This window comes from Balaenoptera ricei, chromosome 8, assembly GCF_028023285.1.
Source record: "Balaenoptera ricei isolate mBalRic1 chromosome 8, mBalRic1.hap2, whole genome shotgun sequence".
NCBI classification, from domain to species: domain Eukaryota; kingdom Metazoa; phylum Chordata; class Mammalia; order Artiodactyla; family Balaenopteridae; genus Balaenoptera; species Balaenoptera ricei.
In genome coordinates, this window is record NC_082646.1 from 34,764,168 (window position 1) to 34,791,526 (window position 27,359).

The 27,359-nt window shown below is 36.6% G+C and overlaps 1 protein-coding gene across 4 annotated transcripts in view; it reads left to right on the forward strand.

Moving 5' to 3' along the window:
• Positions 1-27,359, forward strand: part of TRPC6 (transient receptor potential cation channel subfamily C member 6) — a 121,238-nt gene that overhangs the window by 57,656 nt on the left and 36,223 nt on the right. For all 4 annotated transcript variants that reach the window (XM_059930529.1, XM_059930530.1, XM_059930531.1 and 1 more), the window contains exon 2: positions 13,664-14,438. In XM_059930529.1, the coding sequence (XP_059786512.1) occupies positions 13,664-14,438 (775 nt within the window). The remainder of the gene's footprint in view (positions 1-13,663; positions 14,439-27,359) is intronic.

Genomic DNA, 27,359 nt, shown 5'->3' on the forward strand with positions numbered 1-27,359 from the left:
TCACTGAGTTTGTTTTTTCCTTTTCACCTTACTTTAGAGAAGTCATATAACTTTTATAGCTCAAGTTGTCTTGAAAGTCCCATTTTAAATAGAAGCTCATTGACCATGCCTCTAAAAGTTGAATATAGCTGAAAATGGAGATAGACACATTCCATCCTTGGCTCAGCATAACTAGTAGCTTTACAGCTAGTACGGCTAGTCTCACTACGTAACTTCCAGTGTAATTCAGTGTTTTGTTTTTGTGAAATTGGTTTTTAAAGATACAGACAAAAGAGGAGATGAAGTGAAGACCTTGGCTGATAACCTACATCTAGAGGACTTATGGAATAAGTAGGAAAAGGGTGAGCCCCCTCTCCTCTCTGAGGTGATTTGCCTTGACCTACTCCTTTGTAGCAGAGTCACGAGCAGCAGAAATCTGGCCAGATGCCTTGCCAGATGTCTGGCCAGATGCTGCAGCTCTGGTGAGCCCCGTGTTTCCTAGGACTCAGGCGATCCGTCACCGCCTAACCTACAGGGGCCTTTGTAAACTGTCAGGAAAGCTGGAGCCAGACAGTGAACCACAGACTCTACTCTTCTTGTCATATCATAGGAGCCTTCCCCCAACAGTGTAACAGTGGCAATAGTTCCTTTTCCTTATTCTTCCAGGTTTGTGCTAAGGACTTAATTTTTCCAAACTAATCTATATTATTTAGGGCATACAAAGATGGAAAAGCTATAACAATAAAGTTGGAAACATTTAACCCAAAAGCTAGGTGGTGGTGTAGTGGTCACTTGTTGGAGTGCAGGGGGAGATAGTACTAATTCAAAATGGGCACACAGAGATTTCCAAAGTTATCAGTGGTCTAATTCTTAGAGGACGGATGGGGGGCAGGGTTGGTAAATGGTGTTAATTTTATTATTAAACTTAAATCGTAGCTCTTTTCAGCATGTATGTTTCACAGTAATAAAAATAAGATTTAAAAAATGAAATACAATATCTGCAAAGCTAAGTTTACAATCTTGCTTTACTATTTGTTACTAGTATGAACTCAACGAGTGTTCTATAGATCATAACTAGTTCTAGGTACTGTAGAGAATTCATAAACATTTTTTTAAGGTACTCAGTCTTAGCTTTTTTTTCAGCTGTATTAAAAAATAAAACAACAACAAAAACAACACTTTTCCCTATGCATACCATTTCTGATCCTTATTGATCACCGAACATTTCTTCATGTGTAAAGTGGAAGAACAAAGCCAACTTTACCAACTGCAGTGAAAAGTAAATACAATAACATCTATAAAGTGATTGGCACATAATAAACTCTAGTAGTTGTCGGTTCTCATCCTCCCAGTTCTAGTCAAATTAATATAAAATATATGTTCAGGGGCTTCCCTAGTGACGCAGTGGTTGAGAATCTGCCTGCCAATGCAGGGGACACGGGTTCGAGCCCTGGTCTGGGAAGATCCCACGTGCCGCGGAGCAACTAGACCCGTGAGCCACAACTACTGAGCCTGCGCGTCTGGAGCCTGTGCTCCGTAACAAGAGAGGCCGCGACAGTGAGAGGCCCGCGCACCGGGATGAAGAGTGGCCCCCACTCGCCGCAACTAGAGAAAGCCCTCGCACAGAAACGAAGACCCAACACAGCTAAAAATAAATAAATAAATAAATATGGCTGGAAAAAAAAAATGTTCATAAGTGTTTTTCCAATAATTGTATTTATACTATTTTGTTTTTTGTTGAGAGATAATTGACATATAACATTGTATTAATTTTAGCTGTACAACTTAATGATTTGACATTCGTATGTATTGCAAAATAATCACCACAATAAGTTTAGTTAACATCCATCACCACATATAGTTACAGATATTTTTTTCTTGTGATGATAACTTTTAAGATCCACTCCCTTAGCAACTTTCAGTTATCTTATAACTGGTAGTTTGTACCTTTGGCCCCTTTCACCCATTTTGACCCCACTCCCTACCCCCTGCCTCTGGCAACCATCCATCTGTTCTCTGTGTCTATGAATTCAGGTTTTTTGTTGTTGTTGTTTTGTTTTGCTTTGTTTAGATGCCACATATAAGTGAGATTGTACAGTGTTTTTTTTTTTTTTTCTCTGTCTGACTTATTTTACTTAGCATAATGCCCTTGGGGCCCACCCATGTTGTTGCAAATGGCAGGGTTTCCTTCTTTTTTTTTTAACAGCTGAATAATGTTTCATTGTATATATACATCACATTTTATTTATCCATTCATCCACCTATGGACACTAAAGTTGTTTCCATGTCTTAGCTGTTGTAAATAATGTTGCAATGAACATGGAGGGGTGCAGATATCTTTTTGAAATAGTGATTTCATTTTCTTTGAATACATACCCAAATGGGATTACTGAATCATATGGTAGTTCTATTTTTAATTTTTTGAGGAACTTCCATACTGTTTTCCATAGCAGCTGCACCAATTTACATTCCTACCAACATTGCACATGTGTTTTAATTTTACTTACATAAATTTTATATAATTTTATTTATAAAGCTAGAAAAATTATAGTAACTATATCGTGAACTTACAACTTTACTTGACACAATTGGCATGCTCAAAATCAAACTCTACCAAATTACCATGTTTCATTCTCACTGAGGGTGGACAAATATATTTGAATTTATTACAAGTAAAAATTACTTTAAAATACAGTAGAATAATAATAAAAATGAAGACTATTTATTGAGCACTTATTATCAAGTAGTAAATGCTTTACATTATCTTTACCTCAATGAGAATAATAAGAGTACTTACTACATAAGATTGTTAAGCTTCCTTAAGACGTGCAGAGCACTTAGTATTATGCAAGGGCTATAACTGATATTTCCAAATAAAATACATACAATATTATAATCCTCCCACAAATCCTGTGAAATAGGGTCATTATTATCCTTATTTTGGAGGAAGCCAGGGAGTCAACAAATGGGCACATCAGAACCTGAATCCGTGTCTGGTTACTCAAGCATTTGTGCTTTAAACCACTGTGAATCTGAAGCATTTGATGAAAATTTACGAATTTGGTCACAGGATGAGGAAAAAAAATGTGTAGCTTTACAAAGTCTGACGTTGCTATACTAGGAATGGTATAAAGGACAGAGTTATATAGATTAGTTTTGAAAGTCATTGGGGCAACATTTACTATTTATGATGATTTCTAACACTTTGCCCTATATTTCAAAGGAACCAGCCTATTTAAAAGAGAGCATTGTGGATTATTGGAAGATCTTAGTTGTATCAAGTGAGTATATAAAAATTGGTTGATTTAACCTTGTGACCATTCTAATATTCAGACATAAAATTATTTTATCCCACAGATTCATGAGCTAAAACCTGATGTGTTGTTAATTAGATTACATCCTTCTAGGTAGGAGAAATCCTAAATGAATACACTGTCATTTAGTAGGAAGTGAAGCAGATGTGGTTACACCTTCAGTGTAGTCTGTCTACCTTCCCCTCAACTGCCTGAATGATGCAGGGACATTATGAAGAGTCACCCTTACTTGGTAAATACAGGATACACTTTTCAAAATTTGACTCTCTGACAGCACAGGAAGCCTGTGTAGTATGGTTGTTATACATTTGGTCATGATGATAAATGATATTCTAATTGTATAGTAAAAAATAAGTTCTTGATATGGAATAAAATGGGTTGGGAAACTCCTAAAAATGTGACAAAACAGAATGCTCTCCATTAATTTTTCTTTTCATACTTTTTTCTTTCTATTACTTATTCATTCACTTGTAGATTCATAGACATTTTGTGCCTGACTTGCGCTTGGCACTGGAAATTGAAGATGGATTTGGGTTTTAAGAGCACATGTAAGGGGGACTTCCCTGGTGGCCCAGTGGTTAAGACTTCACTTCCAATGCAGGGGGTGCGGGTTCGATCCCTGGTTGGGGAACTAAGATCCCACATGCCTCACAGCCAAAAAACCAAAATGTAAAACAGAAGCAATATTGTAACAAATTCAGTAAAGACTTTAAAAATGGTCCACATCAAAAAAATCTTAAAAAAAAAAAAAAGAGCTCATGTATACAAGAAGAGTAAGGGAAACACACAATCAAGGGATGAAGAGAAAAGAATAGAACATAGTTTAAGAACAGTGTGAGCAAGAATGAAGTACAGAATATTCTGAAGATTAAAAAAAAAAAAACTAAGACAATGAAAATGACTTGTTAGCCATGTTTACATACAGAGCAAGGAGAAAAACAAGGAAGGGCCAATCTGTTATTTTAGGCACATGGTACAAATTTAAGAGATTGCAATGGGGAAAGGAAAGCCATTTAATGACTACTTACCTTCCACCTTGTTTATTAAACAGAACATCTTCAAACTGGAAAGCTTTGAACAATTATAGTTCAGAAGGGTTTGAAGTCTATAAGAGATGAGGCGTCGAATTGCCTTAAGCTGAATGTCATGAGTCACCAATTTCATAGTAACCCTGCAAAGTAACTACTATTCCCCACCCCCCATCCACCCATTAATAGCTAAGGAATCTGTTGCTCAGAGAGATGATACAGCTAGTAAGTGACAGAGTCCAGATTCCCAACAAAGTCCTTCTTTCTTCAAAACAATGTTCTTCCCAGTATTTGGCATAGCTCCCCAGAGTTGCCTCAAGTCCAGATTCCTAAAGACTCAGTTCTCAGTAACCATAAATTTATTCTTAATTTTTCTAAGCTTGTGAACTTGAATTATGTAAGCTCCAAATGCCTCAGAACAAAACCCCTTGAGCTGGAGACCCAATAGTTGAGTTCTGAAGCTTGAATCTCCTAAAATGGAATCCTTAGCTCGTTGGGAGTTACCTAAATTTTCACCTTTCTGCCCTAAGGTATAAATGCTATGTGTTGAACTGAGATCAGCAATGGAACCCAGACCTCAACTTCTAAACCCTGAGCCCTCAATCTTCAGTTAAACTGAGCCAGGAATAAGAAGTCCCTTGGGGGAGGGAGCTCCTGTACATTCCAGCCATAATGGACATCTTTCCATTTTCTCTGGACTACTGACTTATACAAGTATGGTTCTCTTTGCCTGGAGTGTTTTTCTCCTCTTCCATCCCTTCTGCTAACTTTTCCTTCTTTCTTACAAGAAGGCAAATGTCTTCAGAAGGCTTTCCCTGACCAACAGATTGAGTTGAAAACTCCTTATTATTCATTTATATGGCACATTATACCTTTTCTTTAATAACATGCATCACCTTCTAATCTTCTGTTTACTTTTCTCCTTTCTGCCATGCCTTAAGTGTCTTTCCTTGCTGTATTCCCCCATGTGCCTAGCATAGTGCCTGGAAGAGCAAATATATGAACTGATGAATGAGTGAACTGTTAAGATCCTGATGGTGGATGTGAGGTGTGATAGTGGTATCTAAAATTGTGCTGAATCAGCAGCAAAGAAAGGCATTCCATAATTTTGTTTTCTAAACAAATTAAAATATGTGCTGCATCCTTTAGTCATCTTTCTCTATAGTTGTACTCTCTTATACATTCCAGGTGCATATAGACTTAAACCTGCATTGTGAGTGGTTGGATCTAGCCCCGGAGGTAGAGATTGAGAGCATGTTCCAGATTTATTATTGCAGTCTAGCACTGTTATCTCCAGCAGTCAGCAGCTTCAGCCTGTGTTGAACACACAGTCTCAACAATTCTGAATGTTTCTATATCACATTACCCTCTTTCTCACCCTCAGAATCAGAGTTGTTCCTCCTAAGCCTCATATGAACATTAACTTAAATGCGGATGGATGAATCTTAGTTAAAGGCTCATTTTTTAAAATAATGGACTGCCTGAAATTGAATGTGGGTATCTTTCCTGACAGATAGTTTACAGAGGGAAAATTAAGCTCAGAAAGGTGAGAACTGATGATGCATCAGTGACTCATAATAAAAAATTAAACACATCATTTTCTCTATGCATATGTTTTCATCAGTGATTTCTGAAGGATATAATCATGGCAAAGTCAAATTCACCTAGAGAGCATGTGTTGGGTGTTGTTGGCTTGGCTCTCATCATCCACTCTCCACCCTTTGCACACTCTCCTCTGCCTGGCAGGTTGGCATCAATGCAGACTGTGTAGATGGCGTCAATGGGCTCCTTTGTCCCCAGCCCTTGGGTTGGGTACAGCCCATGGGAGAGCCCCTCCATGATATCAGAGGGCAGGAGAGTGAGGTCAAGGTATCAATTCCACTAGCTCTCTCCTGGTGGGTTGGCTGTTACCCTCAACCAAAAGTCAGAAATGCTGTCAAGTGGCCCTTGCCTTACAGATACCCTGTTTAACTGCTTATAACTTCTTCTTCCTTTTGCCCCTTCAGGCTGAAGCCTACACTGTCCTAGACTGGGTACTGTAGGGCACCATGCTGGATTTCCCAAACTCCTGCCAACACATTCCTAGAGTCTCTTCATTAAAGTCATCAGATTACCCAATTTAGGTATTCTGTCTTTTTCCTGCCTGGAATCTGTCTTATACAGAAGTTATTGTTGAACGGGAAAATATGCTTGTGTAATACACAAGACTATGACGGCTGTTGATAATAGAAGCAAAAGGTTTAAACCTGTTTCTTTGATGAGATAATTGAGATATATTTTGGTTGTATTACACATAAACTTTTTTATATTTCCAAGAGTACCCTATCAAAATAGATCAAAATAAATGCATGTGCCCAGAGATCTACAAAAGAGCATTTCAAAGAAGGATGACATGACACATGAAATAAACCACAAGCTGAAGGCTGAAAAGAAACAATGAAATTTCAAACTTAGTTGTTTTACAAAAAGTAAAGTTTCTATAACTGTTCCATTATTTGCTCATGTTTTCATTTTCTCATATAGTTTGGTTTCTACTTTGTACAAGTGAGATGTCAACTGGTGATAAAAATAAACAAACAAAAAATATATAACATGCACAAGACATTTTTCAGTCACATTTTGCTGGTTCCCAACTAAAAGTGACAAAGAGTTCAGGCTTCTATCATTTTGCTTCTCAGAGTTATAAGGCAATGTTGTGATGTAGTGTGACTGATCAAATAGAACGTTAGTGTTTGATGAAATGAGAGGAGTCCATGGGGAAAATCGAAGCTAACTGAATCAAAATAAAGAACTGTTACTTTGAAAAATATCTGGATGTTAAAGGGATTTGGTAATGCATTGTGAAGATGGGTGTGAAGATGGGTGGTTATGCTCTATGCGCAGTGTCAAGGACAGACAGAGCAATAGAGGTGAGAGAATATTAGTTTTGCCTTTAAGGACAAGAAAATCTCTACTTCTGGATCAAAGACAAATCACAAGGATGCCATTTAAAAAATATGCCTTTCAATTTTCTTCATACCCTATTGAGCTTGATGCTTATTTGAAATGAATACAAACTATTATATGTACTCTAGGACACATTGTGGTTAAACCTTCATGTTGTGTTCCTTTTTTTTTTTAATAGGGTTGTATATCGTAGTGATTTGCTATTGGCTTAATAGAGGACAAACAGGCTTTGACTTTTATTACTTTGACAAGAGGGACTCATGCATTTGAAGTTATGTACGGAGCACTTGCAGTGTGCCTTTCTACTAAGTGCTGGGAATCCAGTGGTGAATAAGGCAAAGTAGTCCTTGCTCTCATGGGAGAAAGGAAAACCACTCTGATTGTTTATTGCTCCCTCAACCCCAGAAGAAGGACCAGGAATGTGAGGCTAGAGATTAAGTAGAGTAAAAACAGTCTCATTGTTATAAAATTAGAATAAAATTACTTTTATCATTTATCCTCCTAAAGTAGTATGCAAAATTGCTAGTTGTGTTTGTTGTTAATCTCTAAATATCTACATCTAATTTTTCCCATGGATAATTGTGCATGTAATTTTTCCCATGGATAATTGTGCATGTAATAAAATATACATTCTAGAATTTTCCTAATTTTCACCTTCCTAGGATACATCTATAAGTCTACTCCTGTGGCTCTTCCATGCTGCCTGGAATAGTTACATGCCATTTATGTTTCAACACTTCTGCTTTAGTAGAATTGTGCTTTATTTAAATATTTCAAGGATTTTTGAAGCAAAAAATAAAAGTGAAGCTAGATACTTAATATAGAGCTTAGTTTGTATAGGAGCAGTTCTATTTGATAAAAGTGCATCATATTTGAACAGGATGTAGAGGAAATTACTGCACATGCTCTGGCCTCAAGCACACAGTCCATTTGACTCAGAAGCTAATTCACATTGCTGGCACTTTCAGTAGAGATGGATTATTCCATCTCTCACTATCTGGGGCAACAGGCACTATTCTGCCAGCAAAAAGAATAAGGAAAATGAGGTATGTAAAAACTGTTGTTTTCATGACCTAATCAATATTTGAGTACCATGGGAGCAGTGACTAGATACACTCTTCCTAGAACTGGTATTTATGTATTGTGATAAAGCAAATTACAAAAATACAGTCATGAATATGTAGGTTACTGAACATTCAGCCATGCTAAATATAGCTAAAAGGATGAAGAAAACAATCCTAATAAATATTTTTCTTAAATAGAAGAGCCCACTTTGCAAAAGTGTGCCCTTTAGGTGGAACGAAAGTGTGTCTTTTGTTGACATAATACTTTGGGCTATTGTTCCTCTTTCTAGTAGACGATTTTTCTAGGTTACATTTGCAATTAATGTACAGTTCTATAATATAGCCTTATAAAATCCATTCTATAATCTGGCAACATCTAGTATCTTTCTTGAAAGGCTTCAAATGTTTGTCATTTAAAAAGCTGTTTTACACATTTTGCTTTTGTGTTTGAAAGTCAAGGATTAAGCAGCACCACTGATGACAAAATACTATACATGAAGCCTTTTGTTGCTTCTTTAGACTGCAGTTGGGAATGATAAGGAGACAGTAAAGCATGCATTTTGTCAACGTGCAAGCACTTTCCCTTTATCTCACTACCCATGCAAGGAGTACTGCCTTCATTGTACATTTAAGAGTTTTCTTCCTAAAACAATCTTAAACACCTCTGTAAACATTCTTTATCTGGCTTTTTCATTGACAGAGTGCTAAAGAGATGATAATGATCCAGGCCTTTTAATAAAAACATATCTGAAAGTTATGTAACTGCAAATGATTAAAATTTGTGATAGAGACAGGAAAGGATTTGAAACTGAAGAAAACATTTTCCCTGGAAATGTCTTTCCTGTTCTTCAAAAGGATGGAAGTTATAGGTATGAAAGCCATAATAGTTTAGAAGGAAATAGGATATATCCTTAGGATTAGTGCCTTACCAGTATAGAGCTTGCCATTATTCAAATTAATAACATTAAAATCATAAATCATTATTTTAAAAGTTTAGAATTAAAGATGTCACAACTCAGGCTTATTCTACCTCAATGTAAATTTAGAGGTGTTATATGAACAAATAAAACTTTGGAAACTAGGTTAAAAATTGAGATATGAGTAAAGTTACTAATCATAATTTTTCTTTCTATTAAAAGACAAAAACCACTTATATCAATTACCATCACAGTCCTTGGCTTTTCATGGGTTTTCTAATTGAATAACAGCTGAAAAATTATAAAGTCAGTGTCCTTCTTCTTCATAAAAATGCATATTCTTATGGCTGTAAAAACGATGAAATCCAAATTTAAGTGCTTTCCACATTCATAATTTCAATTGACCCTAGAAGTAATCCTGTAAATTAGGCTGGTATAATTATTTCTCTCAATCTTATGGAAAAAAAAGAAAAACAAAGAGGCTTCATCCTTCATCTTTTGGTACTTGGCATTATTTTGTGTCAATTTTGTGTCTTTTTTTTTTTAGTTACACAAAAACCTTTCTTGCGCTATCAGTACTTTCATCTCACTTTTATAAATCCCCTGATCCTGGCTCTTTTCTCCTTTAATTTTACAGGTTTTCATTTTCAAAACATTAACCATGTTCAGCAGATACCTCCCCTCCCCCTAATCTTTGAACTTCCTCTTGTCTACAACAGAAACTATGGAAAGTAATTTATACAGAAGACAAGAGAGGAAGTGAAAGGCTAACGAGGTTATTAGAAGTCAGAAAAGTGACTGAAAAAGGGAAGAAGGTTCAGAATTTCAGAAGGAAATGATGGATGGTTGCTCATGCAACAAATCTTGGTGACTTCTTATCTCTTTCACTTCATCCATCCTGTTAACTCAGAAATAATGCTGCTCTTCTAGAAACTCACCTCTAAGTCAAGAGTCACCTTTTGCCAAAATCAACATTAGACGCTGGCTGATTCTTGTAGGAGAAAATTACATTCTCTTTGTAAAGACTTTAGAAATAATATTTATTTTTTAAAAATGGAAAAGAATATCTCCTAAGGATCACTAGTTATTTGAGGAAAAACTTTAATATAAAGTATTAAACAAACATAAAAAATATAAAATATAAAAACAAACATAAGAAAAGCAACTTAGGAATAAATTATCTGAAGTGTTCTGATCTGTGTTAGAGTTTATATCACTGATGTCCCCAGAATTAGGTAAGATACTGTGTCTTTGAAAGCAGAAAAGATCTTATAAACAGAAACATTTGAAGAATAAAAGATGTTCTTAAAAATTTAATAGCAGAAAAATATTTTCAAAAGATATATTAGAGGATAAAGTTGAAGAAATATTTCAGAGTACAATGCAAAAAGATAAACCATTGGAAAATAGAAAAGATAAGAAAGTAAAAGGATATTCCAGAATGTCCAACATCCAAAACAAAGGAGTTCCAGAAACAAAGAACACTGTAAGCAAGAATCAAAACTATCAGAGAAATAAGTCAAAAATATTCTTCAGAAAAGAAGGACATGTTTTTCCACATTAAGAGGTTTACTGAGTGCCTAGAACTATAGAGGAAAAGAGATTCCCTTCAATAAAAAAGATCTTGTAATTGTAGGGCACCAGAGAGAAAGAGAATTTCTAGAATCATACTCCTTGATAACAACTAACAAAAACTAGAGTCTAACAGAACCAGACTTTCAAAATTATTGTCATCCTAGAATTCTCTACCCAGCCAAGCTACCAATTAAGATTGGAGGTAAAACAAAGTCATTTTTAGACATGCAACCTTTCAAGAAATTTATTTCCTATGCCTGCTTTCTCAGTCAGCTTCTGGAGGATGTACTCCATCCTCCAGGGAGTAAACTAAAAAAGAGGAAGATCTGAGATACAGACAATAAGGAACCCAACACAAGAGCAAAGCAAACAGAATCCTTGGAATAATGCTAAAAGGAAGATTCAAAGACAACATATATTCACCAAGTCTAGACAGCAGCTGGTCCAGATGAGCAGATCAGAAGGTGACAGGGAGATTCTTCAAGAAGCTAAAATTGAAAAAAACACATAGTATGTTGAATGTATTAAAAGAAGATTTATACTGAAGGAGAAGAGTTTTGTTGAATTTCATAAATACATAGAACATTAAGCATATGAATACAGAAAGATGATTTTTAAAGCCTGGGTTGCAGGACACAGGGAAGCTGCACCAGAAAAGATACCACAGTATAGTATATACTACTTGTCATAGCTATAGCTAGCACCTGCATTGTCATAATGTAAATAGCTACCTACCAAAAGTTATGATATAACTATACTGGAATGATAAGGGACCATGAAGCATGTGTGTGTGTGTGTGTGTGTGTGTGTGTGTGTGTGTGTGTGTGTGTATGAGAGAGGGAGAGAGAGAAGGATGTGAAGGTAAGGTGGGAGATTGTGAAAGTGAGCTAAATACTCAACTTTCATAATGGGAAGTCTGTAGATAATACCAAATCTGGAAAAGCAAGAAATAGCAATATTATGAAGTTATATGGATGTAAGGATTTAAATTATAAAATAATCAGCTAAAATAGTTGAAATATATTTCCTTTGGGGATCAGGATATGGAGAAGGTGAAGAATAAGTGACTGCTGTTTTTTGTAACAAGCTTTTAGAGTGTGTAAACATGCACATGCATAACTTGGGTACAATTTAAAATGGAATTAGAAACAAAACAATAGCTATAGAAAGCAAAATAGATATATAAATCATTCTCTTATTACTTAATAAAAGCTATGGATACATTATCTAAAGATCTATCTTAAAAATTATTAGTATTATAGCATATGTTTGGCTATGGCCCTTAATGTCATTTTTTAAAAATTTACATAGTTGTCAGTAAAACATCAGCCTGGTTAGTTTTGAAGAGGCCGTGGCTGGCTAAAGGGTTCACTGCTGAATGAAAATCTATGAAAAAATTTTGTGAATATGGCAGCATACTCTTGAAGCTCCTTGGAGAGCCACAACCTATTTCTGAGTGGCTGACATTTTGCTAACTTCTTTGGACATCACACTGCCATTGTCAACATTTCCTGGAGCTTTGGTATCAAGATGGATAAGCGTTAGTATGGAAAGAAAATTAGGTTCTCTTAGCCTGGCCACATCGGAGGGGAAGATGGCTTATGGGGTCTTTGGATCTATTTAAATTCTCTTTATATGGGGAAGTTTGTGACAGTCTTTGAAGAGGGATGGCTTTTAGAACATTTATAAAGAAAAGAAACGTCTATGACATTAATCATCAATCACACCTGTCTTCTTCTTTTCAGGCTCCCCTTTAACCTGGCTCTTCCGTATTCTTCAGGAACTTTTCCTTTTTGGGTTTCCAGTTAGTGATAGTGACAAAGCTTCAGCCCTTCAAACTCAAAAACACCTTAAGACATAAAGTTATGAATCACTAGGGAAAAAAAATCCTCACTGTAGCATTTCGATCAGAGGAGGAATCACTTTTTCTTACCACAGAACGAAAGCCAACATTGAAGGCTGACCACCTCTTTGACCACGGTCTCCGTCACAGACTCATTCCTTCCCACGTACCACCTGGATCACAACTTTCTCAAGTGACCAGTGATTTTTAGAACAATGCCTAACAGAGTCCAATCCATTAATTGTCCCTGTTAATGAAACCTACGCTGTGACATAGTTGATCCCTCTGCTGGAGGAAGCTCTCTACCTATACCTGACCTCGTCACATTCTCCCCAAATACACTGTCACCTGACTCCTACTATCCTTCCATTTTCAGCATGTCACTTTCTCCCAGAAGGTAGGTTAGATGCCCCTGCTATAGGTTTATCATGACAATTAAACAGCTGATAACAAGGTAATGTGCTAACTGCCCATTTCTCCCTTTGAAATACAAGATTTTTAAAGACAGAAATGTTTCAATTTTTTTTTTTCACCATTGCTTTTTTCCAGACTTTATATAATGTCTGGCCCTGGCATAGGAGGGACTCAATAAATATATGTTGACTTGAATGGATTTGCTATTTTCCTACTTATTTTTTATATTTTCACACTGTATGTTGTAATGGTGACATTTTGGGTATTTCTTATATCTATACTATCTGTGATTGAAAAACACACATTAATCTCTGTGTGCATGGCACAGAGAGATTATGGGAATTGCCAGAATCTCCACCCCAAATTAAAATGTTAAAATCTGCAAAGTGCTTGGCTTTCTAAAAAGAGAAGTTCTTGGAATCCATTAACAAATAAATGCATCTTCATTTGTATTATAGTTGGTCTAGAGACGATGAGACAACATCTAATATACTTGAGAATTGCATTAGATGAATGGTAGGTCATTTTACACACTAAAATGCTCTTAATATGATTTGTTCACAATCTTTCTATTTTATTACAGCCGGGGCACTGACAATAGACTGACCCACCGGCGGCAGACAGTTCTCCGTGAGAAGGGAAGAAGGTTAGCTAACCGAGGACCAGCATACATGTTTAATGATCACTCAACAAACCTATCTATTGAGGAGGAACGCTTTTTAGATGCAGCTGAATATGGCAACATCCCAGTGGTAAGGAAGATGTTAGAAGAATGCCTCTCACTCAATGTTAACTGTGTAGATTACATGGGCCAGAATGCCCTGCAGCTGGCAGTGGCCAATGAACATCTGGAAATTACAGAACTTCTTCTCAAGAAAGAAAATCTGTCTCGTGTTGGGGATGCCTTACTTTTAGCTATTAGTAAAGGTTATGTTCGGATTGTGGAAGCCATTCTCAGTCATCCAGCTTTTGCTGAAGGCAAGCGGTTAGCAACCAGCCCCAGTCAGTCTGAACTCCAGCAAGATGATTTTTATGCCTATGATGAAGACGGAACACGGTTCTCCCATGATGTGACTCCAATCGTTCTGGCTGCCCACTGCCAGGAATATGAAATTGTGCACACCCTCTTGCGGAAGGGTGCTCGGATTGAACGGCCTCATGACTATTTCTGCAAGTGCAGCGAATGCAACCAGAAACAGAAGCATGACTCCTTCAGCCATTCCAGATCTAGAATTAATGCCTACAAAGGCCTGGCAAGCCCAGCTTACCTGTCATTGTCTAGTGAAGATCCAGTCATGACAGCTTTAGAGCTTAGCAATGAGCTGGCAGTGCTGGCCAACATTGAGAAAGAGTTCAAGGTAGGTCTTTAAAAGTCGAAGTCAAGGTATATTTACAAGCTTCCACTATGTACTCACACTCTGCTAGGTATCGTAGAAAGTAGGCAATTTTATATGTTTTTTTGCCAACAAGCTCTTTATTATATAGAGTAAAAGTTGTGATCACTACCATTTGGAGGTGATCTACTATACACTAGACATTTTACATTTATTATGTCTAATTCTTATCACAACCTTGAGAAGATCTTAGTTCCTTTTCAGATGCAGAAATGGAGGCATAGAAAGGTTAAGTAAGGCCCAAGATCCACAACTGGTAAAATGACAGAGCTGGGATCAGAATCCATGGATGCTGATCTCTAAAATCCAGATTCTGTCTCCTGTAAAACACTGTTTCTATATTCAGAGCATGGTGATAGCTGCTGTTGAGGTCAGAAAGATGAATGTGATAAAGGAAGTCATAGTTTGACTTGAGAGACAGATGCATGCATGCATAAATATAGTATAAAGAGAAATGAAACTACTAGATAGGGCTATAAGCTGTGTGCTGTAGCAGTTCAGAGAAAGCAGTATTTAATTCTGATTAGGTGTCGGGGAAGTTACGTGTAAAATGGTATTTCAGCTGTATATGGCAGAATAAGTAGCATTTTGGAAGGCAGAGAATGAGGGAAAAGATATTTTAGGCCAAGGTAACATCCAAAACAAAAGCTTGTAGATATGGAAGAAGTAGTCGCTTCGAGGGAACTTTGCTGCAGTCTCTGAATAAAAGGTAAGTGGAGAGATACCGTGTCAGATGCTGCCATTTTCCCCATGGTTTGTGCTACATCTGGAGAGGGTGAAAGTTCAGATTCCTAGTCTAAGGTCACACACCTACACACACACACCTTTAAATTCCTTCCATAGGTTATCTGACCTGTCTTACAGTGTTCATCACGTTCTGCTGCACGTTATTGTTATTTAGGGTGAGCTTTTCTCCATTACTCAGCTATACACTGCTTGGAATCAGGTCTGATTCATCAAATACAGTATGACACAAAGATAAATATTGGTTTTATTTTCTCTGTTCTCTATGCTATGAGAAAGCATGTTTCTACATTCCACACTTTGGGGGTCTCTCCTGTGCAGTTTCTCGGTGCCTCTGTCATTGAAGGAACACTGTTAAACTCAGCATGGTATGTCATGTGTCCATCTATCCTTGGGTCCTATCCATCCAGGCAGGGAGGGGGAGGTAAATGGTGACTGGAACCTTTCAATGGCCCCCAGGATGGAGGATGCTGCTTTTCCTTTAGCTACCTGGCAGCTGAGGGTACAGGACAAGCAAATGATCTCTTACAATCCTGTCTCAGTCTTTCCTCCTTCTCACTTTACTCCCAGGACTCAGTGAGTCAGAGAGCTATGCTATCTTCAATTAGAGAAGTTTCTTCAAAATCTGCTCAATATTATTTTAAAATTTGTATTTAATTTTTTTGAAATTTCACTGCTTAGGTTTCAACATTTCTGTTTCTGTAATTGTATCTTTGTTTACACACTTCTCTAGACCACAGAAGAATATTACATTCTTAATTCATTCATTCACTTGCTTACATCTTTTGAGCCCACGTTTGTACCAAATATTGTACTGGGGAGAGTTGAGAAGGGAGGATGGAGATGTAGCACAAACACGAAGACAATTCAGTCAGTAATCCTGCCCTCAATTAGTTTGTAATCTAATAGGAGAGGAAAGACCTGTGTGTAGGAACTTAATATAAGGCATGACCTTGTGGAGTGAGGGGGCGGGCAGGTGGGCCAAAGGTGAGAAGAATCACATCTAACCAGAATGTGAATTTTCCACTGTCCCTAAATGCATTGCATAATGTAAGAGCCCCTTTAGGATTAAGAGGATTTAAAGATCCGGACATTCCTTTATTTGTTCACCACACGTTGTTTCTGCTCAGGAGGTGCGAGGTATACGGATCAGGCACTTTCCCTTCATTCATACTTTCTCTGTGTAGTTCCACTCTCTTTGGCAGCTACCTAGAGCCTCTACTCAGGCTTACTCTCTGCTTAATGCCCTGCCTCTGTGAAGGTTTGAAGGCAAAGAAAAAACAAATCTCTCTGAAAACACAGATCTCTTTAATAGTATTTTATCCCTAATATCTTTTAAAAATCCTTCTCAAATATTACATTAGTTTACTGTTGAAAGAGGGTAGCAGTTCAGAAAAATGTTTTTAAAGGTATATCCTAGAACTCAACCATCAGCAGTTTTTCTAATTAGAAATTTGACTCCAAAAGTTCTTGTATTACACAAGGAGAAAGGCCAGTTCTTGGCTTTTTTTAAAAAGTCTTTGGCAAATACAAAATAAAAAAAACACAAGGTTTTCTTTCTCACCAGACAGAACACTCTAAAACAAATATTTCATTCTCCAGACTAGTTTGGTCCACAGAGGCAAGAACAGCCTCATATGAGGATGAACTGCCATTGCCTTTGTGTGTAAACTCAGGGAAAGCACATCCTCCATCCACCACCATCCACGGTGTTGTGATGCCAAACCTGTTCCCAGCAGCCCAGCTCAGTTTACAACAGGATGGGACCTGACAGGGCTAAAGAGATTGGTGTCTCTGGTGAGATTTCTTGCTAAGTCTGCTGCTCTACTCTTCAAAAATAACTTCTCTTTTCTTACTTTAAAAGAATACAGTTGATCCTTGAACAAAATGGGTTTGAAGCGTTCGGGTTCACTTATATGTGAATTATTTTCACTAAATATAGACTACAGTACTACACAATCCCAGGTTGGTTGAATCCATAGATGTGGAACTGTGGATACCGAGGGTCCACTGGAGAGTTACATGCAGGTTTTCAACTGCGCAGAGGATGGGTGCTCCTAACCTCTGCTTTGTTCAGAGGTCAACTATATATGGTCATGTTAGAAAATAATAATATAAAAATGAAGAAAAGTTTAAAAATCATTTCTATTTTGCCACCAAGAAATAAACACTGATACTGCAAACACGCCAGCACATATCCTTTTATTTGTATTTTTAGTAGTCAAGTCCCTTACAGTCTCAGGGAACAAAGATTGCAGAGTCTGGACCACCTGAGTCCTGGGATGCCTCACAGGGACCTGAGAGATTGTATTGGCCGCAGGCAATCCTTTCTGCTCATGGTCTTTAAATTCTTTTGCTTCTTTTTCACCTGAAAGACATTTGAAAAATTCTGTGCTCATGTGCACATTTTAAAATTGGCATCTAAATATTTTTATTTTTAAGTTTAAATATTTTTAAAAGATACAGTTTCTGCATAGTGTAAATATTGACATTTAAAAATAGAACTCTTAAAGTGCTCCTTCAGATGTATCTAGGGGCCTTTAAGTGCTGTGATTTTATGTGTACCATCACCTATTTTAAAAATAAGTAAACAACCTCCTTTTTAACATTCAGAATAGCTACATCTTTCCTTTTCTCCCTGAGCTTGTATTTCCAGTCCAATTTCCTCCACAAATATGATTCCTGATGTAATAGCTTTTTATTGTGTAAAGTCTTTTATAGATCACCCAATTACATATATAATATATATGATATATATTATATAACACACATTAGCAGTATATTTGATCAAAACTACATACATTGAACATAATTTTTCAAAATAACAAATATGTACAAATTTTGAAAAGTAAATTTTAAATATATGACACAGTTCTTATTGGAAATGAATTTTTAATGGGATTAATCATGTCCATACTTTTGTTATGTATTTAGTGAAAGAAAAAGTTATAGCCTGCTAAAATAACTTGATTTGTCAGCTATCATATTATTTTAGTTTTTGTTAATAGGATATATAAATTAATAAAATTAAATATAAATTATTTTATGTAATAAAATTAAAAGAGCTGACTATAGTTGGAATAACTATTTCTTGATGTGATTTGATAACTGCCTTACTGAATTACCCACATTGAATCTGAAAGAAATCACATAAAAGTTTTATCCATGTGTTTTAGCCAATATCCTATGAAAATTTTGAGTCCTGGAAACCATTCCAAATCACATTAAAAGGAATCATCCTCCTAACGTTTTCTGCCTTGCCCATTTGAGATGTCTTTCCTTTAAGCTAATAATACATCCAAAAGATGAGTATTAATAGTTTAAAAGAATCACTTACATTTAAATACATGAAGAAGTGATTTTTGTATTCAGTATTCCCTACTGATGCCTTCTTTGCCGTCCTTTCATTCAAGAAGGATGCATTCTTTGACAGTTGTTGAAGAATGAAGAGGCAAAGTACATTAAACAAAAATTATCATTGTTCCTATCACTACACTGCACCATACATCTAAATTTAGAACATCCCAACATGAACCAGCATGTTGTATTTCGATCATTAAGCTTCATCTTCAACAGGAATGTGTATTAGGGCAGGAAAATACAGGAAGCCCCTCAGGTCTATGGTACCTGGGTTAACTATTAAAGGGGAATTCTCCATTGTTTGCTACATGGGTGAGTGAGAGTGGGGAATTATTTTGTAAAGGGGTGAAAGATCTATTTTCAAGGAAATCAGTTTTAGGAAAGTTGAAGATCTGGAAATTGATTCCCTTAAAACTATCAGTGTTCTCTGGCTCCTTGGAAAGCCTTCACACATCTCTGTTCAAAGGCAACTAATCTATTTTATGAGAGTTAGAGAATGAGAACTTTCACAAAGATTTTGTAAACTCCAATATATAGCTTCTCTAAGCTCCTCCTAAATTCTCTTTTTCCATAATTAACCCATAGTCCTTTAACAAAAGAGGCCAGAGTAGTTGCTACGGAATTCCTCAGGCAATTGTAGTCTTGCACCTTGAATCTTCTAAACCGAACAAATTGCGCTCATGACCCGTATCATCAGGTCTGGAGCTGGCTCCATGCGGGGGTGACAACCAGACCACAGCAGAGAAATCTAACAATTAGATGGAACCACAGGAATAAGAAGAAAACCAATAGGCCTGAGGGATTGCAGGTCTTCAAAGTGAATGGGGGAGAAACCAGATTTAAAAGTTTTCACCCATTCAAGTTTAATTTTTATACTGAATTTTTATAAATAATTTTTTGCTTTGGTAGCAAGAGACCTCAGCCACCTTAAACTTAAACTTGGGCTAAGCCTAATTTTGGCAACAAACACCAAATCGATTAAAAACACACACACAGAATTTTGACTGTTTTTGATCCTGGTGAAGGAGAGCATAACTCCTGGTTTTTCTCCTTGACTCAAGACTAAGAATTATCATAAAGACAAGGAGATCAGTACCAGGGATGGTTTTTCAGCAAATGCATTCTCCCAAATTTAGAACTTCCTTTTAGTATATCAATATGTACCTATGACTTATGTCTCTAAACCCTTTTTTGAATATATTTATATTTTAGGTTGTTTGTGGTAATAAACAAGGTTTCCTTTAATTACCCTAAAATTACCCCCTCTATGCATCAGAGTTTGCCCTCTTCCCTGTCATTCTAGATAAGCAGCTTTTCTGAAGCTTTTCCAGATCCTTCATGCCTTCCTGAGGGGTGTGTATCTAAACAGGCACATGGCCCTCCAGATGCCTCTGCCACTGACTTTGAGGAAAGGAAAGACACTCTGCTGTGTCCGTTTTTAAACTGTTGCTATGTTCTGGCGTTCAAAATGTTCAAAAATTCCTGGCATTGTTTGAAAAAGAAATACCCTCTAAGAAACTGACTGAGTTGAAAAGCAGTTTTTGTTAGCAGAAAGGCAGTTTGACAATTATCAGACCTTAGCAGGGTGACAAAGGTGTCGCTTGCATGCTAAATAGCCTACAGAAGCACAGGGCAGGGATCCAGACCGAAGGGGAAGGAGGAAATGGACCATTGTTGAGCTTCATGAATTATTCTAAGTGATTTACACTCTAACTTTATGATATAGCAGCATTTAAGTTCTCCATAATTAGGAGAAATTATCAAAAGGCCAGAAAATAAAGTAGCCTTTCAAGATCATGGCTGTTAAGTAGCAGAGCAAAAATTCAAACACAGGTATGTTTTATACCCAGTCATGCTCCTTTCTTTATATGACACAACAAAAGTTTTGGTTACCTTCTGTGTGCCACCCACTGTGCTGGAAACTCAAAGGTGAGTAAGATACAGTCTTTGTTCTGAAGTATATTTTAGTCTATTCAAGAGAGACGGATACATGAACAAATGCAGTAAAGTGTATGAGTCTGTTTGTTCTTGCCTTTGAATTTCCGATCAGTTTAAATAGATGGGCAGAAAAAATCCATTCTGGCAAAATTTTAGATCTAAGGCAAGTCAACAGTTAGGGATGGAAGTTACGTGCAACAGTTTGTACCCTGAGAGACCTCAGCCCCTGAAGCACCTGTTTACCTTCATTGCTGCCCTTCAATCTTCCTAGCTTCAATGGGACCTGAGAATTTCTATGCGAAGGAAAGGATAAAACCTGGTTATCAAACACTCTATTAAGTTAAATAAGTATCCACTGCTGTGGCAACAATCAACATAAAAGTCAGTAGCATCTGACAAAACTAGGAAAATATCTGTCTTCAATTCTTGTTTGAAAATGTATTTCATCTCTTTTTACCTTTTCTTTAGAGTAGTGTCTGATTACCTTTTATGTCCCTCACAACCCCACATATTAGGTGCTGTAAAAATGCTTGTTAATCATCCTCACATCAGCTGTGACAGGGCTCAATGATCAATGTGCCATTGAGTGACAATTATTCTGAAGAGCCTTAGAGTTACTTATGGTCCCAGGAAGCATGGCTGGTTAACTCGATCACTAGATAGATAATGATACTCTGTACTTTCTTTACTCTTTAGGAACATAATCTCATTTTACCAAACTCTCATCTTAGTAAGACTGCGGTATCTATCACAGCACTAGTTGCTGATTGCTTGCTGAACATTTGTAGAATATTTGTTGAAAGAATGAATGAATGAATAATCATTTTATTTTCAGTACATTCAAGTGATACCCAATGTTGATGAAAATAATCCATAAACAATCTACAATAGGAATAGAAAAGAGTTTTATTTGAGGACTATAGCCTGGAAGACAGCCTCTCAGATAACTCTGAGGAACTGATCTGAAAAAGCATGGTTTTCAGCACAGTATTATATCTTGTCAGAACCAAGAACATTAAACAAATCAGGGATATGTTCCTTCAAGGTTTGAAAAAAAAAAAGATTAGCATGTACACAGCAAGTCAGTATGGCCTTGGCACCTGGGAAGGGAGTCTTATCATAGAAGGAGAACTAGCATTGGCTTCCCAGGAAGAGAGGCATTTAATCTTTACTTTTAAAATGGACATTCTTTACTTCTGGTCAATGTGCCCTTTTCTTAATAATTAAAGCAGGTGCACAATGTATGTTTGACAGGCCACAAACAGGCTATTTTAGTTAGCATAAAATTCAAGTTAACTTATGTATAAGCTAGAATGACTTACCCATACCTCAGTATGTGGAAATATCTTTTATCCCCAGGAATCCCATCATGGCTTTATTATTTTTTAGCACAATTTTGTGCCAAGGTACTGAGACTACTTGGATATTGTTTATGAAATGATGGAAACAACAACAATAATAATTGCCATTGATTCATCCCAACCCTGGGCCTGGAAGTGGCATTTGTTATCTCATATAATCTTCACAGTAACCCTAGGAAGTAGGTACTTACATTACCCCTGTTTTACACATGAGAATTTTGAGGCTTTAAGGGATTAAGTAATTTGCCCAAAGTCATGCAGCTAGTAAGTGTTTGCACCTAGTTTCAAATCCAGGTCTGCCCTTCTCCAAAGCCCACAGGGTTGATTAGTGAGAATTAAGGCATGCATTTCCCCCCACCCTCTTAATTTCTATAAAGCAAATGTTATTCTATGTATAGATCCAGACATTAAAATTACACACCATAACATATCTTCTACTATGTAAAATCCAACTAAGATGACCCTTTGACAGGATACTTTTAACAGGGTATTTTATGTCTATTAATCTCTAAACTCTGTTCTATTAACCCACTATCAGTCACCTCTTTATAACTCAAAGGTTAATAGGCAAGCACCCACTTCTAATTTATTAATGTATGGTGTGGGTGTGTGAGCCAAAGGCAGAATTAAATCAACCGCCAGCTTCACTTTTTCAAAAAACCAAAATCACAGTGCTGTGTCTGGCTAATGAACTGCCCATATCTCATTTTAAGTGAGTTTACATTTCAATTTGAGAAAACTTAAAATATGAAAATATTTGTAAGTGGATTCCCAAGGTGAAAAAAGCATGCATTTCTAAAAGCAGTCTTATTCTTTATTTTATTTTTTAATTGTTGGTTTTTGTTTTGTTTTGTTTTTGCTTGGAATATGTCTTGAGAATTAGCAGTGAATTGGAAACAATTTTTTAAGTCAAGGTATGAAACAGCACAGAGCTCCTGTACTTTACTTTTTCAGTCCACGTGGTTTCTACTAAAAAATGTTACTCTACACTTGAAGGGTCATACCCTCCTTTGAAATACCTAATTTCACCTGAGCTTTTTTTGAATTCTAGAGAGTATTGGTTTTGAGTCTTACATTTTTATCTCCAAAAGAACTAAAGATACATCTAGAATTGAGTGCTACAAACAAGAAAGGCTAGATGCATTAAATTTTGTCATAACTCCATAGGTACGTACAAATGTCAAGAAATGGCCTGTTTTCAGATCTTGCCCTTGATGGTATAAATAAAATAATTATGTTTTATCAAATGCTTGCTATGTTCTTTGCAGTGTGTGATTTCTTTAACAATTACTCTCACTAAGCCTTAGTTTTCTCATCTGTAAAATGAAAATAATAATAGCACCTACCTCATAGAGTGATTTGAAGCTACCTAAGATCACATGGCTATAAAACAGAAGAGCTGGGATTTGATTACAGGTATATCTAACCTTAAAAGCCCAAGCTCCTAACCACTGTAATATGGAATAGTGGGCATGGACAACATATGTATTGATACTTCCACACCTCAAAGTTCTTCCCCATGACCTTAATTGACTATTTCATGAAAGGGGTAGAGCTGTTTCCTTGTGACCTTATTTATACTATCTGACCAGATACCTGTTTAGAAGTAGTTTGAGCCATTCTCAGTTAAGACAGAATTTGTTTTATTAATTTTATTTTACAGAATCTGTTTGAACCTACAGTTAGCAAAGTGAAGCTTGGCATGATTTATGGGGAGGAGCCCAAGAAGGTGCTTTGCAAATACCCAAGGTGAAGCTGTTTTCCATTTAGTGCCCCCGCAAATATTACCTATTGATTCACATCCAGAGCCTCTCATATTTCTCCAACATCTTTCTCTCTTGATCCCTGCAAAGAATCTTTTTTTTTTTTTAACATCTTTATTGGAGAATAATTGCTGTACAATGTTGTGTTAGTTTCTGCTGTACAACAAAGTAAATCAGCTATATGTATACATATATCCCCATATCCTCTCCTGCTGGAGCCTCCCTCCCACCCTCCCTATCCCACCCCTCTAGGTGGTCACAAAACACGGAGCTGATCTCTCTGTGCTAAGCAGCAGCTTCCCCCTAACCATCCATTTTACATTTGGTAGTGTATATATGTCAATACTACTCTCTCACTTCATCCCAGCTTCCCCTTCCCCCTGACCGTGTTCTCAAGTCTGTTCTCTACGTCTGTGCCTTTATTCCTGCCCTGCCACTAGTTTCATCAGTACCGTTTTTTTAGATTCCATATATATGCATTAACATACAGTATTTGTTTTTCTTTTTCTGACTTCACTCTGTATGACAGATTCTAGGTCCGTCCACTTCATTACAAATAACTCAATTTAATTTCTTTTTATAGCTGAGTAATATTCCATTGTATATATGTGCCACATCTTCTTTATCCATTCGTCTGTCGATGGACACGTAGTTTGCTTCCATGTCCTGGCTATTGTAAATAGTGCTGCAATGAACATTGTGGCACATGACACTTTTTGAATTATGGTTTTCTCAGGGTATATGCCCAGTAGTGGGATTGCTGGGTTGTATGGTAGTTCTGTTGTAAGTTTTTTAAGGAACCTCCATACTGTTCTCCATAGTGGCTGTATTAATTTACATTGCCACCAACAGTGCAAGAGGGTTCCCTTTTCTCCATACCCTTTCCAGCATTTATTGTTTCTAGATTTTTTGATGATGGCCATTCTGACTGGTGTGAGGTGATACCTCATTGTAGTTTTGATTTGCATTTCTCTAATGATTAGTGATGTTGAGCATCCTTCCATGTGTTTGTTGGCCATCTGTATGTCTTATTTGGAGAAATGTCTATTTAGGTCTTCTGCCCATTTTTGGATTGGGTTGTGTGTTTTTCTGATATTGAACTGCATGAGCTGCTTGTATATTTTGAAGATGAATCCTTTGTCAGTTGCTTCATTTGCAAGTATTTCCTCCCATTGTGAGGGTTGTCTTTTCATCTTGTTTATGGTTTCCTTTGCTGTGTAAAAGCTTTTAAATTTCATTAGGTCCCATTTGTTTATTTTTATTCTTATTTCCATTACTCTAGGAGGTGCATCAGACAGGATCTTGCTGTGATTTATTTCATAGAGTGTTCTGCCTATGTTTTCCTCTAAGAGTTTTACAGTGTTTGGCCTTATATTTAGGTCTTTAATCCATTTTGAGTTTATTTTTGTGTATGGTGTTAGGAAGTGTTCTAATTTCATTCTTTTACATGTAGCTGTCCAGTTTTCCCAGCACCACTTATTGAAGAGGCTGTCTTTTCGCCATTGTTTATTCTTGCCAAATTGTCAAACATAAGGTGACCATAGGTGCGTGGGTTTATCTCTGGGCTTTCTATCCTGTTCTATTGATCTATATTTCTGTTTTTGTGACAGTACCATACTGTCTTGATTACTGTAGCTTTGTAGTATAGTCTGAAGTCAGGGAGCCTGATTCCTCAAGCTCCATTTTTCTTTCTCAAGATTGCTTTGGCTATTCAGGGTCTTTTGTGCTTCCATACAAATTGTAAAATTTCTTGTTGTAGTTCTGTGAAAAATGCCATTGGTAGTTTGATAGGGGTTGTATTGAATTTGTAGATTGCTTCAGGTAGTATAGTCATTTTCACAATGTTGATTCTTCCACTCCAAGAACATGGTATATCTCTCCATCTGTTTGTATCATCTTTGATTTCTTTCATCAGTGTCTTATAGTTTTCTGCATACAGGTCTTTTGCCTCCTTAGGTAGGTTTATTCCTAGGTATTTTATTTTTTTGTTGTTGCAGTGGTAAATGGGAGTGTTTCCTTAATTTCTCTTTCTGATTTTTTGTTGTTAGTGTATAGGCATGCAAGAGATTTCTGTGCATTAATTTTGTATCCTGCTACTTTAACAAATTCATTGATTAGCTCTAGTAGTTTTCTGGTAGCATCTTCAAGATTCTCTATGTATAGTATCATGTCATCTTCAAACAGTGACAGTTTTACTTCTTTTCAGATTTGGATTCCTTTTATTTCTTTTTCTTCTCTGATTGCTGTGGCTAAAAGTTCCAAAACTATGTTGAATAATAGTGGTGAGAGTGGGCACCCTTGTCTTGTTCCTGATCTTAGTGGAAATGGTTTCAGTTTTTCACCATTGAGAACGATGTTGGCTGTGGGTTTAATGTGTCATTTAAAGCTTGTATTTCCTTATTTATTTTCATTTTGGTTAATCTGTCTGTTGGTGTAAGTGAGGTGTTAAAGTCCCCTACTATTATTGTGTTACTGTTGATTTCCCCTTTTATGGTTGTTAGCATTTGCCTTATGTATTGAGGTGCTCCTATGTTGCGTGCATAAATATTTACAATTGTTATATCTTCTTCTTGGATTGACCCTTTGATCATTATGTCGTGTCCTTCCTTGTCTCTTGTAATAGTCTTTACTTTAAAGTCAGTTTTTCTGATATGAATCTTTCTACTCCAACTTTCTTTTGATTTCCATTTGCATGGAATATCTTTTTCCATCCCTTCGCTTTCAGTCTGTTTGTGTCCCTAGGTCTGAAGTGGGTCTCTTGTAGACTGCATATATGCAGGTCTTGTTTTTGTATCCATTCAGCCAGTCTGTGTCTTTTGGTTGGAGCATTTAATCCATTTACACTTAAGGTAATATTTGATATGTATGTTTCTATTACCATTTTCTTAATTGTTTTGGGTTTGTTTTCATAGGTGTTTTTCTTGTCTTTTGTTTCCTTCCTAGAGAAGTTTCTTTAGCATTTGCTGTAAAGCTGGTTTGGTGATGTTGAATTCTCTTAACTTTTGCTTGTCTGTGAAGCTCTTGATTTCTCTGTCAAATCTGAATGAGATCCTTGCTGGGTATAGTAATATTTGTTGTAGTTTTTTCCCTTTCATCACTTTAAATATATCTTGCCACTCCCTTCTGGACTGCAGAGTTTCTGCTGAAAGATCAGCTGTTAACCTTATGGGGATTCCCTTGTATGTTATTTGTTGCTTTTCCCTTGCTGCTTTTAATATTTTTTCTTTGTGTTTAATTTTTGTTAGTTTGATTAATATGAGTCTTGCCATGTTTCTCCTTGGGTTTATCCTGTATGGGACTCTCTGTGCTTCCTGAACTTGATTGACTATTTCCTTTCCCATATTAGGTAAGTTTTCAAGTAAAATCTCTTCAAATTATTTTCTCAGACCCTTTCTTTTTTTCTTCTTCTTCTGGGATGCCTATAATTCGAATGTTGGTGCACTTAATGTTGTCCCAGAGGTCTCTGAGACTGTCCTCCATTCTTTTCTTTCCTTTGTCTTTATTGTGCTCTGCGGCAGTTATTTCCACCATTCTTCCAGCTCATTTATCCATCCTCCTGACTCAGTTATGTTATTGATTCCTTCTAGAGTATTTTTAATTTTAGCTATTGTGTTGTTCATTACTGTTTGTTTGCCCTTTAGTTCTTCTATGTCCTTGTTAAACATTTCTTGTATTTTCTCTACTCTATTTCCAAGATCATCTTTACTATCATTACTCTG